Raw genomic sequence first — 14,928 nt, 5'->3', positions numbered from 1 at the left:
CTCAAACAAACAAAAACAAAAATCAGAGCTGGTCTGGGATCTGGAAAGGCTGCTCTTGCAGAGGACGTGGTTTGTTCCCAGCATCCATCGGCAAATGGAACTCTAGTTCCAGGAAATCTAATTTCCTTTTCTGGGTTCCTGGGGCACCAAGTAAGCACAGTAGTACACATGCATACATACATACATACATACATACATACATGCATGCATACATACATGCATGCATACATGTTCAGGGCTGGGGAAGTAAGATAAGTTAGTGAGGTGCATGCATACAGCATAAACCCGAGTTTGTACCACATAAAAAGGTGGGTGCAACAGAGCACCACCTATGATGCTAGAGCTGGGGATAGGACACAGGAGGGACTGCTGACTGGCAGTCTAGACAAATGTGTGAGCTCCAAGTTCAGAGACAGACCCTGTCTCAAACAAGGCAAGAAACAACTGAGGAAGACACATAAATAACATCAGCCCTAGCCACCCCAGCAGCATGTGCACACATCTGTGCATATGCACCCCACACTCATGCTGTTCCCTAAGCTTTCCTCTGACTGGATGTATTATGTGACAAACTAAGTTATATAGAACACAAGTTCTGGGAGACACTTATATTTGCAGGAAGCAGGTAAAAAATACTTGAAAGGTAACCTAAACAGTTAAAAATTTAGGTTTCATTTTTTGAAATAGGCTGGCCTTAAACTTACAATCCTCCTCCTTCAGATTTCTGACTGCTATAATTAGATATGTGCCATCACAACCAGCAGGCAAATTCAATTAGAAAATATACGGGAAATGTAAAAACTGAACCTAAATACAGTTCCCAGTGCCCTAAGAGCATGGGGCTTGACTGTCTTCCTCACAGCAGGTCCGTTCCGGCTTTCACCACACGCCAGCACTGGAGCCTCAGAACCGCAGCTCACCTAACAAGAGAATCTAAAAGGAAGCAGAGGCAGCTGCAGAGGCTTTATGACTAACACAAACCTCTGGGACAGAAGCTCTGAGCAGTGAAACCCTTAGAGAACAGACAGAGCTAATGTCACTCTCTGTCTGCCGTGTGTATGGGAAAAGCCTTAAGCAGCCGGCCGACTCACTAGCTCTGAGGCAAACACTGGGAAGATAACAGGGTCTCCTTCCAAGGTGACTCTCTTACCTCAGTCTCCACTGCAGCAGAGCCTCAGTCACTGACCTTCATACAAATGAGTTCTGATCTGTTTCTGCTACAGAAAACCCAACAACACTGAAGAATAGACAGTGTGAAATCTCATTTTCAAACACAAATCTCCTCCATGCTGACAAAAATTAGAAATCTGTCAATGCTTGTAGGAAGATGACTCAGGCCACTGGCACTAGACGGAAAAGGGAAAGGCCAGGTGCCTGGTGTTCTCTAGCTTTCCTAACAAGCTGCCCCAAACAGAAGCAATGCCATCCCCAGTGCTGCAGTATCGATGACCAGAACTACTGTTTTAAAACTTACCGGCACTCCGAGTTTATCCAAGTTATCCAGGAAATACTTTACAGACTCACCCTGAAAATAAGAAGGAAACCAAGTTAGGAAGCTTGCATGTCACACAGTTTATGCTGTACCGTGGGGCTGTACACTTGGTCCAAATAGTCTTTGGATAGTCACATTCCGAGAAGCTGAAGCAGGAGGGATACCAAGTGTGAGGCCAAGCTGGGCTACATAGGGAGACTTTTGTCCCAACCAGAAAACGAAGGCAAAGACAAAACAAAGGCCTTTGACAAATACTAACTTTAAAAAAGCACTACCAATGGGGCAGAAGGTGTGGCTGAGTGGTGCTTGTCCAGAATGCATAGGCCCTGGGCCAGTGCTCAGCGCTACATTAAACTAACACTCAGACAGCCAATAGGAAGCACAAGACAGGCTACCTCATTTGGTATGGCCTAAGGGATGTCCGCAGGACATCTGCTCCTGCGTTTGACCTGGGACTACAGGCCAGCCTGACAAAAAGAAAAGGGAAATGATGTCTAGCTCTAAAAATGTCACTGCAAAAGGCTTCAGGTCACCGCAGAGATTTCTGTTGTGACATCAAATCTGACAGGTCTACTCCCTGAAGGCTGGGTCCCTATGGGATGAGTAACCCTACCAATGAGCTTCTCGGATCCTGCCATACCTGGCCTCAGCTCAGTGGCACCTGACACTGGTCATCTGGAACACAGCAGATCACCTAAGTTATGCAAAGCTTTCAAATGCTGGTGTGTTTTATTATACAGCATTTCAAACTATATTTGCCAACAATGCTGTCAATTCTCTGAAGTATGCAGGACATTACTGGACTCAGTGTGACAGACAGACAGGTTTCCTATATTCTACTGCATTCAGTGTGGCAGACAGACAGACAGACAGGTTTCCTATATTCTAGCAGCAGCTGAAAGCTTGAGCAGCAACATAAATGCAGGCTATTTTCCTTAAAATGTGGAGTGACCAAAGCATCCACATGAAAGTCATTCCTTTGGGCAAAAGCAGCTGCCGGAGCAGCTCGCAATACGCATCCTTCAGTTTCTCGAGCAAGGGTCCAGTCTGCTTCGATCCATATTCGTCAGAAGGACACTCAAAGTAAAGACTGAACACAGGACGCAGTTTACCCCAGTGCAGGGCTCTCTCTTCAGTCTGGGGGTGTGGCATGTCCAGATACACTTCTGGCCACAAACACAGGCTGAGGAAGAACACAACCAGTGTCTGAGGCACACAAACTGATCTGCTGTTCTTTACCTGACGTACAGATGACTAAGCTGCCTGATGGGGAGCTGGGAATTGAACCTGGGTCCTCTGGGAGAGCAGCCAGTGTTGAGCTATCTCTTCAACCCCAAGCTTCCCCTTTCAAACTGGGTAGCATCCATTCCCTCGGGCAACCTGTGCTGTTTGTAGGTTTGGAATTCCCCCCTCCCCCACAAACACACAGTGAAGCCACCAAGCATCATGGGAGGTAGAGCATTTAATGTGCCTAAATTAATTTAAGGTGATTTCTACAGCTGAACTGAACATAAACACAGGACAGAGCCTTTGTAACTGCCATTAACTTCTCCTCTGTCTCTAGTGAGAACACACAGTGACTTGTTCTCAAGGACATGGTAAGGGTAAATGAAGTTGCTATAAACCTGAAATTTCAGAGTAAAGGACAGGGATTGTGCCACTGGCTTTTGGCCTGCAGGACCCCACCCCCACATTCATGAAATAATAGAAAAAAATGTCTGTGTATGTATAGATGCCTGTGAAGTCAGAAGAGGGTGCTGGTATTCCCCCTTCCCCGTCTGTCTGTCTGTCTCTCTGTAGTCCTTTCTAAGGCAGAGTTTCTCCCTGAACCCAAGGCTTGCATTTTGTAGGCTAGGCCAGCAAGCCTCAGTGCTGTTCCTGTCTCCACCCACTCAGAGCTGGGATGCCTGGTTTGACATATGGGTGCCGGGATACAAGCGCTGGTCCTAGTGATTACACAGCAAGTTTGCTTAACTGCTGGGCTGACTCTCCATCCCTGAGTACTATCTTTTCTAAACAACAAATAACTTTAGCCCTCCCCCCCCAAGACTTCTCTGCCCCCCCCCCCTTCTTTCTCTCTTTTGAGGCAGGAATAACCAGGACTTTGAACTCACAGCAGCACTGTCAGCCTCCTGAGTGCTAACACCACAGGAGTGGGCCGCTGCCTGCAGCTCTAATACCACTTTCAGCTTTGAACACACAACCTTCTGTGCCTTCCCAATGATATCTACTGTGATGTTTCAGGTAGAGTTAAACATTTTAAAGATTCCGGCTAAGCTCTCTTGGTTCCTCCTCCCCACACAGGTGAAAACAGAGTTCATTCTTCAATAGAGAATCGACACAAGGATAAAAGAAACCAACCCGTGGCACAGCCTGTGATCCTGGCACCTGGGGAACGGGGGCAGCCTGAGGACCAGTTCAAGGTGATCCTCAGACTGCAGTTCAAAGTTAGCCTGGGTTATGTGAGCTTCAACCAACCAACCAGCCAACCAACCAACTAATTAACTAACTAACTCTAACTATCATTAATAAAATCAATAAAAGAAGTCCTCCATCCAAGTCAACAGTAAAAATTCAACTACATAAAAAGCATTAATATTATTCATCTTATGGAGATAAAACAAATCAAAGTTAAAATGCCCTCAGCTGAGTATTATCTGAACCAGCACCCTCCCTTCCTTTCACGTACTTACACCACTGTACTGTGAGAAGGTTTACAGAACACGGTACAGATCCGAGCAGCATCACAGATCTATACAGACCTCTTAGAAAGCTAGGAACATTATGTCCCACAACCATTTAATGGCCTTGTCTGTTCTAAGGAATTACTCAGCGTAAACAACAGGGCAGTGAAGCGTGACGCTGGGAGCCATGGCCACACTGGAGGCTCAGGAGTCCACAAAACCCACGAGCTTTAGAGACAGTCTGATGCCAGCCCAGGATATCTAAGAACCTGCCTCAAGCACCACTCCAGAAGGAATGAATACATAAAATCTTATTTATTCAGTGCTACCTACGACAAATTTGGGACATTTTCCCACATAGAATTCAAAAAGAAATATAATAGATCTGGGTATACATACATGTAAAATACTTTGTTATCAAACATAATTACTGATATCAGTCACATATGAAATACTTGTGCTGTTAAGTACTAAGCTGGAGTACTAGGTTATAAAGTCAAAACCTACAACGCACTTACAGGGCATTCCTTAACTTCTGCGAATGTGGAATGTGGAACAATACTCACATAGCCTTAGCTGTTTGTCCTACATGGCTAACGTACTCCACTGTTTTCCTGCACAGAAATGGGGATCATTGTTTATGTGTTTGGCCCTGCCTTGCTGTCATTTTAAGAAACCTTAATTTTATAGTACACCTTAATTCAAAGATCTGTGAGACTATTAGCTCAGCTGTGCATTAAATTAACTCCTTTAAATATGGGCAAAGGTAACTCTGTAGCATGATATTATCTTTTTTTTCTGAAAATGAGAGAGCTATGCTTGGTAGCTAATGCCTATAACCCTAGCATGAGAGGCTGGGGCAGGGGGGACTGTCATGAGTTTGAGGCTAGTCTACCATGTGAGATAAATTCTAGTGAGACCCTGAGGAATCAGATAGTGCAGGAGGTGGGGGGAGGGTAAGGGGAGTAAAAAATAATTCCTGTCACATGTCTTCTTTTGGAACTACAAACACTTTAAGTGGTTCAGAGTACATGCTACTCTTCCCGAGGACTAGCTTTGTTCCCAAGTACCTACACCCAGCAGCCACTTGAAGTGGCTCATTGGTACATCTAACTCCAGTCCAGGGGATCAGATACCCGCATCTGTGGGCACCCGCACTTGTATGCCCATACCTGCAAGCATACTTAAAAGTAGATCTTAAAGATTATTTTTATTGTATTTTAATTGCATGTGTACAAATGTTTGCCTGTATGTATATTAGTGTACCATGTGTGTGTAATGCCCACAGAAGCCACAAGTGTCAGATGGAACTGGAGTTACACATGGCTGTCAAGCTCCTGTGTAAGTGCTGGCTGGAGACTGATCACAAGCCCGGTACCTGATCTTACATCTTCTGCAAGAGCAGCAAGGCCTCCTAAACCAGGAGACGTCTAGCCCCAGTAAAAATAAATCTCAAAAACAAACCAACAAACCAACCAACATATACCTTCTACTACCTTTCTGCCTCTGTCTCTTAGTGCCGGGCTCCAGCAGACTGGCTAAAAGGATTCATCTGAAATCTTGTAGGTCCAAATTAGTCTGTGCTTTATTTATTAGAAATTCAAAAGTCTCAGGAAAACCAAGTGGTAATGACCACAGAAAAAGGCATATAACACACAGACAAAACAAACCAACAAAACACAAGACAGCCAGGGCTCCAGAGTGAGACTCGGTGCCAACATGAAGGGGAAGGAAAGGCTGTATGGACCGCGCCAGCCCTCAGCTGCTAGTGGCACGACAGAGCAAGTCTGTACTTAATGCATCCGAGACTCTGAAATAAAAACACTTTCAATTCCTTTACACTTCAATGTATGGATGAAGTTCCACTGTTTCAAGGCTTGCCTTCTCTCCCACTGAGCCACATCTATTCTGTGACATAATAAATAAACTCTGTGTTATTCCCATGGCAAACATATTTTGGTTAAATTAAGTCACCAATAAAAAGAGTATGTTGAGGCTGGAGAGAAGGGGCAATCTAATCCGCCTTCATTCTTGCTCTCCCTTTGCCTGCTGCCCTGTCCCTTTCTGACAGGGTCTTGTCATTTAGCCTATGGTGGCCCTGAATTCAAGATAGTCCTGTCAATACCTCTTAAGTTCTAGAAATTACAATCAGCAGCCTTTAAATTTTATTGAGGGGAAAATAAACACAAAAACCCCCTTTTTATGATCTCAAAAATACATACATACATACATACATATATACAACAAAAATGTGTATAATCTGCAGTTTACCTGCGGACACATGGCAGGGACTTTGTACTGGAGAATGAAGCTGCTGAGAAGGCTGCCCTGTACTTCTCCTGACAAGCTCAGAAGTGCTGACCTCTTCCGGCTTCCTAACGCCGATGTGAAGGAAAGGTTCTTTATCTAACCCTGGGTGAGTGATTTGATCAAGTCTCCAAACCCCAGGTCCCAATTTCCCCAACCGTGAAGTAAGGCAAAGAATTCAGTGCTTCAATAATCACCCCCCTTTTCTGTATAAGGTAACTGACTTAAAGTTAGCCTCTCCTTTCATCCTAGGTCATGTTATCAATCTGAATTTTGCTTCCCTTGTCTCATTATTCAAGAGATGTACCTTAGTTTCTCTGTGAATACAATAGAGGACTTCACTGAATACACAGAAATACTACAGCCTGAAGCTGGGTTAGCTTTTCCCAGTTCTTTCTCTACTACTGAAAGAAATTTAAAATCAATTTTTAAATCAAAATCCACTTTGTGGCTATGAGCTAAATGTCACAGTGTTTTATGTCACCTCTAATTCTTTTTTCTCTGGACATTTAGGCTCCACCTGCACAACAGCACTGTGGCCTATTGGCAAAGCCAACAGGTTCAAAGGGCTTCAGTTACTTTCTAATGTTCAAACCCTGGGGGGCTACAGACTTTACTTCTTATCAGTTTCATCAACTTGCATCTAAGCTGAAAATAGCTTTCTTGTCCCCCATTCCCAAGAATCATTTGTTAAAACATACTTTGTTTGCTTGTAAAGACACACTGGTTCCAGGAATCTAAAAGCTGAAACGTAAGCTAGGAAGCAAATTCTGTAAAGCAAACAGACAGACCACACCACGTTCACGGGACACCTATTGCGCAAATGAGAGATGTTAAGTCCAAGCACTCTCTACGCACCTGAAAGAGGCAAAGATATGACTTAGTGTTGTTGTTTTCTGAATACAGAATTTTAGCTGGAGAATCCAAGAATATACAAGAAAAAACTACCTATTTTTAGGGGAATACTAATACTGGCAGCTCTGTGCCAATAGGGAAAAGACAACTTTACTTAGTAGAAGGTGAAGAAGTAGAGGTTTTAAAGCCCTAGCCAGGGTTCAGTGGTTAAAAAAAGTTGTTGCTCTTCTGGGGACCCGAGTTCAGATCCCAGAACCCAAGTCAGGAAGGCGGCTCCCAACAGCCACAGTTCCAGCTCCAGGGAACCCAATGTCCTCTTCCAGCCTCTGTGGGAACTGCCACATACATGACACAGGCACACACAAACACATTTCGTGCTAAAATGCAATTTAGCAATTTGTAGCAACGCCTTTAAACGACCGTCGTGGAGAATGTGTACGGCAGCCACGGCAATTCCTTCTGTCTGGATTATCTTTATTTATCTAGACTGTAGATCAGATGTCTGCTGCCCACAGACAGCAGCACAGGCCAGGTCCCGCCCACTGCTTGTCTCATGGCTTTCTAAGTGATTGGGAAAACATGAAAATGGTATTTTTAACATGTGAAATGGTATAAAATCAAATGTCAGGGTCTAAAAATAAAACTATACTGGAGCGCAGGCAGCCACAGTCTTTTACGCACCGAGCGTCTCTGACTGCGTCCCCACCCTGCATCAGAAGGAGCAGTGGAGGCAGAGCCCATAGGCAACGCTTTCAGAGCTTTGTCCCACTGTTCAGGGCACTGAGTATCAGGCTGACACAGCTTTAGATGGCACCAGTTGCCAGTTGACCCCTGCCTGCTCTTTGTCGCTCTCACACACAGGTACGTTCATATTCATCACAAAAAGAAACAGTTTAGAATGCTATGCTTTTAATATACACCAAAATACTAGTATTTGTGTTCTTGTTAAATCAGATGGGGAGGCACCACGTTTCCTGTGAGAAGATACTGAAGCTGACTAAAAGAACACAATGCCGGTCAGCACTTGCAGATTAACCATCTCTACCAGAATTTCCATGTGGCTCACTGTTATCCAAGCAAGGAGTGCTGTTTCCTGTTGGAGAGCTAAGTTGTGTTTGACTGCAGCAGCCAAACAAGTCTGTGCAGAGATGACAGACAGAACAATCCAAATACCAGGTGGCCCTCTGTGAGCTTGAGGCCAATCTGGTCTATATCTTGAGTCCCAGGCCAGCCAGGGCTATACAGCATGACCCTGTTCCAAAGCAGCAGCAACAATAGCAAACAAACTAGTGGTTTCTAGGATTTTCCTCATTCTTGCTGAGCTTACTACCAATAGTGCTCAGACAGAATCTGTTTAAAGAACCTGAGACAACTCTAACACAGCACAGCAGCCAGTGGACTATCGGTGGAAGTGGTGGGCAAGCGCACAAAGCTGTGATCGGTGTGGCACTGAACTCCTCACCAACAGGTACTTTGTGGGAAACACACTAAGTCTACCAGTGCCAATAAGGAATTTAATTTACTCTTGCGAATTGAACATCACCATGACCAGGAACTTGGTCAGAAATAAGAGTTGCTATGTTTCTGGGACATGTAGCTTGGTAGAGGGAACGATTCCCCTGCCATGAATGAGATCCAGTCTCAACAGAGAAATGACTAGATAGGAGGATGAAAGTGAGTATTCTGAACGCACCTCCGAGTTCAGTGTCTTGGGCGGAGAGGTAGCTCGGCCGTTACAGGCTATGCTCACAACCGAAACAAAGCTCAATGTCTCAAGAGTGATGACTGCTTACTAAATTTCCTTAGCACTGAGATGAAATAGACTTTTTTCTTCTGTACAAGAACTATCCTTAACCCCTGCCACCGAACACTGGGTTTTGAAATTAGCTTTGGGAAGAGTAGATTCTATTCTTGAAAAACTTCAACCTAAAATTATAAGGCAAAACAGCCTTTTTTGGAGAAGCTCATACTCTGGAAAACTCATCTCAACAACTGGCATTATGACTGAATCTCTAGCAACGTCAAACTGTTTTTATACACCCTCCTGTGGTCGAAGGAAGTGAAACCCCATCCACACAAATTTCGATGCATATCCAGTTCCTAACTCCAGCTACAATTCCCGAGACATCAAGTTTGCTGCTGAGGATGGACCAGGGCCTCACACATGCTAGGCAAGTATTCTACTACCTTCAGGGTCAGATCTGTAAAACGTCATTATATAATGTCAGCACCAATGGGTGAACATTTACCACTGCTTTAAAGGTAATAGTAAGCATTGAGCCCAAACAGGCAAGATCCCCAATTCTTCTGACCAGTAACACCTCTCTTACAAAAAGCTATACATAATTTCATTATGTTTTAAATTGCATTGCTAAAATAGCTTGTAGGAACTTGTATTTTCTCTTATAATCTGAATACTTTCTGTAATGTTCTTTATTTTGTCTTGGCATGAGAAGTCTCAACTATATTATCTAGTCCTATAGGGAATGAGTTCTAGAAATTTTATTTCTAGAAACTTGTTGTATAACTTGGACTGGTCAAATTCACTATGTAAATTGGGCTGGGTTCAAACTCACAGAGACGCAGTGGCTTCTGCCCCAGAAGTGCTGGAAGTTGAGTGTGTGGTGCCACATCAAGTACTTTTGCTTGAGGTGAGTCATGATCCTCCTTCCTGGGCCTCCCAAGTCTTAGGGACTAAACAGCTCATGCAGCCACACCCAACTGAGATAAATGCTTCTTCTTACTAGTACAGCTCAGAACTACTTGATGTGCCTATTAAAGAACAGATTCCCTTGTCTACTACAAACCTGCCATGCCAGACTCTGAGCAAGCTTCAAGAAAAGTGACTGAGGTAGCTATCCTTGGGGTCACTTCACACTGACATAGATTTTAAAATTAACTCCATCTTTTGTGACTATAGGAAGTTAACTTTTTAAAGGCCTGATCAGGGTTAGCAAGGTGGCTCCGGGGCTAAGGAAAGCTGCTCCTCTTCAGAAGACCTAAGTTTACTTCTCAAAACTTGTATCGGGCAGCTCACAAATGCCTGCAACTCTAGCTCCAGAGGACCCAATGTCTCTAGCCTCCACAGGCACTTGCACACATACGACACAAGTACACACATGCATTAATGTACTTAAACTTAACTAAATTAGGAAATATAAAAGTAAATCTTTAAAAAAAGAGCTAGAGATTACTCAATGGTTAAGGGCATTGACTATTTTCCAGAGGACCCAGGCTCAATTCCCAGCATCCATGTGGTAGCTCACGACCATCTATAATTCTAGTTCCAAGGGATCTGAAGTTCTTTTAGTCTCCGAGAACACTGATATATTAGCGATTTATAGGCATAATGAAGGAAAAATACACATTTACATAAAAATTAAAAAATAAAATAAAAGCCTAATTAAAATGCCAAGCTACGACGAAACTAGGCTAGAAATTTATCTTTATTTTATCACAAGAGTAGGTTTTAAGCCACAGTGCATATCCTTCATAATTCAATTAAGTCATACTTGTATGCATACTCAAACAAGTAAAGACTCCATTTGAGCTTAGGGACAGCCTGGTCTAAAACAAACAAATGAATGAATGAATGAATGAATGGAGGGCTAGTGGACAGGGTTGGATGCAAGTTTAATATTGAGAAGTTCATCTGACTAGGAATTGGTAACATACAGATTTTAGAGAAAACTCTGAGATCAATAAAGTATCAAGAATCCAATCTATGTATGTTGCTTGAATAAAATCTATCAGCCAGCTCTGGTGAGCCATACCTGTAATCCCAGAACAGTCTGAAGCAGGAGGATCTGTGAGGTTAAGGCCAGCTGATGAGCTAGAACTATATATACATACAAAGACCTTGTTGACAAAACTAGCAAGCCTGCATTTTGTATTCAAATATTTAGCTAATTCTGAATGATTATACTATATACTATACATCTCCTATATACTACTAATTATACTATGTTATAATTATTATAAACTATAATATAGTATATATTCTCTGAAAAACAAGTCCTGAGCCAGGCAGGATGGCACATGCTTGCAAATCCCAGCACTTGAGGCTGAGACAGGAAAGCCACCTTGAGTTCTAGAATAGCCTGGACCACACACAGCTGAGAAATGCTTGAGTTCTAACCAAAGGCCCCTCCCTGTGCATCTTTCTCCCTCCTGTGCCGGCCACATCTGCCAGACACAACTCCTTTCATTTCTGTCTGAGGGCCTTCTAAGGAGAGACGGAGAGATTTCCAGAGAAGAGTCTGCAGAAAGCTAATACTGTCCATTTTACAGATTTTGAAAAGTCTGAAGGTCAGAAATGACATAGTTTATCCAAGACTAATTGAGGGGCTAGAAGTGAATAAAATCAATTTTAGTAACAAGAATTGAAATTCTTGGTGTTATTCCCAGTAAGAATCAGTTCTTGAAGAAATGTGAATTGAAGACATGCTCATTTTTACTCTTTCTTTCCATTGACTATGGTTTTCACCCCAGGAATACCCTTCTGTTATTTGTACTGAATGTGTGTACCTTTTGAAGCACCTTACTTTGATCTATGGTCCTGTACAGAAACACCTAGACTCAAAACTTTTGCTTCCTGTATCCAGGACAAGATCATTATCTTGTATACAGTAACATTTCCAGGACCATCTGCTGGATGCTTTGTATTGTAACTTCCCCTTTCTGACATCCTGTTTCCATCTTGTATTTCTCCAAACTTCAGTCGTTGAGAGTGTAACTTATAGAAGGACGGTCACAAGAGGAACAATTACTGCATTACATCTGCTTATAAAAATGTATGCAGACAAGAGAAAACAGGAGGTAAACCAAAATGTATACAGCTCAGTTTTTCCAAGGCATAAAGCCACTTATTTTTTGCATGAAAAGTACTATGGGAAGTTACAGTATTGAGATGATATAAAGATAACATCCAAAGATCTTCTGATGTGAGGACAAGCATTAAATGCTATCACCAATTAAAGAGGCACACAAGAAAAGTACTAAGGGCTGCAAAAGAGGACATACAAGTAGAATTTTAAAACCACATTTATTCATGTGTGTATGTGTGCACACATGCACAAGCTGTGGCACATGTGTGGAGGTCAGAGAACAAATTGCAGGAGTTGGTTCTCTCCTTCCATAGCATGGGTTCCAGTCATCTCGCTGGCCCTCAAATAGGACTTGAAGGGATTAGATGATGGTAAATCTTCAGAACTGCCTTTTTCTCTAAGTAGATTTAAGTCTCTGAGTACTTGTCTTCTAACCAACAGCCAGGCAGGGTGGGGCCTAGGCCAGGTCTCCATCTGCAGAGATTTGGAGCAGCCACAGATCATATCAAATTTGCCACAAGAAGTAGTCTTTCTAAATGCTAACACCAGGACATTTGACAAATGTCAAACTCTGACAAGAATTGCAGGGCATATGTCTTATAACTGTTTTAACTTCACGGTTCTGGATTATTTTATAGACTCTGATGAGAGTCTGAAGACAAACTGAAATCTGCCATTCAAAGCTAGTTTGGACACTAGACATTAGCTCGGTGATACAGTGTTTAACTAGCAAGCTTAAATCCCTGAATTTGGTCCCCAGTACTAAGGGAAATAAAATGTTTTTGAATATGAACCATCATTGCTTAATCTCATAAAATGTGAACAACTTCAATGTAAGGCAATAAGTAGGTTTAAAATAGGAAAGTATTGCTTTGAAAAAATAAGATTTTTAAAACATCACATTTTTATTTAGTGAAGGTCTTTTTGCTACCACCATCACCTAAAAGTCTTCTGCTTAAAAAAAATTAAAAATATTAAAATAAAAAAAACCCTTCCATCCATTCATCAATATTCACTTTGCACAGGTGTGTAATCAATCAATCAATCAATCAATCAATCAATTTTTCCTTTGCAGGGCCCAATAGGCTTTGTGGAAGGCTAGGGATGTGAGGCAGGAGAGTCCTAGACTGAAGGTCAGTCAGGGCTACAGAATGAGTATAGCCTGGGCTACAGAATGGGTCTAGTCTGGGCTACAAAGCAAGATCCTGATTCAAATGGAAGAGACAGGTGCACTGGGACACACGTCAGTCTCAGTCTGTCCCACGTCTGTCTATCTTGCCGAGGGACTTTTATTGATTCTTATCTTAGAGATTGCTTTTGGTTTTTTGTTTTAAAAATCGTTTATTATTTCACTTTTCTCTTGGAAAAAAAGTATTCAATGTGATACATGCAGTGCCATTTTCAAGAAGGGCAGTACTGATTGTCATCTTACATCGTTGGGCTCTTTGTTTGTTTGTTGTCTTGTTTTGTTTTACAGGGAGCATAGTGATATTTACTGACAGCAATAGAAACTGATTTTCCCCACTGTTCTGTCAATATTCTAGAACCAACTACATTCCAAGTTAATAACATTTTAAATTTCTTACTAGTATTTTCTACATCACAGTTAACAATTCTAAGAGCCAAAATTAGACATTTATGTTAACCCTCATTATTTGAACGTAATTTTTCAAAATAAATCTTTCTAAACCAATCTAAAATAGTTTCTAATAACCACAGTAAAAAATTCCTAAAGAATACTATCTCTGGCTTCCTTCGTCCTACCACAGAGACTAACAGAACAGCTCGTGATGGAAAAAGTTGAGACAGCTGTGGGAAGAAACACATCACCAACCTTACAGGCTGCCTCTGACTTGCCAAACTCGGCCAGTAAATGCTTCTTTATGTCCATTTATCACCAGAATAACTTGTGGCTCGAGATCTTAATGATGTAATTTATCTACTAAATAGTATTTCTACTACAAAAGTTACACAAGCACCTTATTTTATTAAGATCCTTTATCCTTCCTCTAAGCATTCTGAAGTACACGTGCATCTGACAAAGATACTCGATTCCACCTCTTGTGAAAATAAAACTTTACATGGGAATGACTTTCACTGCAGAAGTGGGCTAGCTCTGACCAACAGGACAGCACTGTGCTAAGTCTTATCCCATATGGTACTGTGTAGAAGGAGTACTTTTCTTCCTAAGACTCTCTGGCTTAAGTAAAAAGTATACACCCATTTCTAAAGAACCTGCTGGTACTGAGAAAAAAAAATCACTGCCAGGAAATGCTAATGTTGTAGCCATAAAGGAGCAGGATGTGAAGCTGGACAGAGAGTACAAAAGAGTTTATCTCAATACCCAGAGTATTCAAACTCCAGAGGAAGATAAGCAAACGTCAGCAGAGTCTCAGGCAGTACAGAGCACCACCGTGCCCCTCTCCCCAGAGAACATGTGTGGCTTGGAATCTAAACTTTTTTCCAGAGGACTCAGCTTCCCATGGTTCAGGTCCCAGCACCCACATCAAACAGCTTCCTATGACTCCATTCCCAGGGTTTTTCACACCTGGTTCTGGCCTCTTTGGGCACAAGCACACACATGATGTACCTACCATGTGTACATTCAGGTACACACAAATAAAAAAATGATAAAGAAATCTTAAAACTTAAGCCAAAAAGTTAATTTTCCTACTCTTCAGTTTTTGCGTAATACATTTAATACAATAAAGGTTAGGATTCTGAGATTTGAAAAATGTTTCAAAGTTAAATGTAGTTTTAAAAA

The 14,928-nt window shown here is 42.2% G+C and overlaps 1 protein-coding gene across 1 annotated transcript in view; it reads right to left on the bottom strand.

The window, feature by feature from the left end:
* Positions 1-14,928, bottom strand: part of GNA13 (G protein subunit alpha 13) — a 37,211-nt gene that overhangs the window by 7,003 nt on the left and 15,280 nt on the right. Inside the window, exon 3 of the mRNA XM_080923352.1 lies at positions 1,475-1,525. Within this exon, the coding sequence (XP_080779478.1) occupies positions 1,475-1,525 (51 nt within the window). The remainder of the gene's footprint in view (positions 1-1,474; positions 1,526-14,928) is intronic.

The sequence above is a fragment of the Micromys minutus genome, assembly GCF_963924665.1.
Source record: "Micromys minutus genome assembly, chromosome: 10".
In the NCBI taxonomy this organism is placed as follows: domain Eukaryota; kingdom Metazoa; phylum Chordata; class Mammalia; order Rodentia; family Muridae; genus Micromys; species Micromys minutus.
Note: the sequence above shows the minus strand (reverse complement) of the source record. Positions and strands in the feature narration are given on the sequence as shown.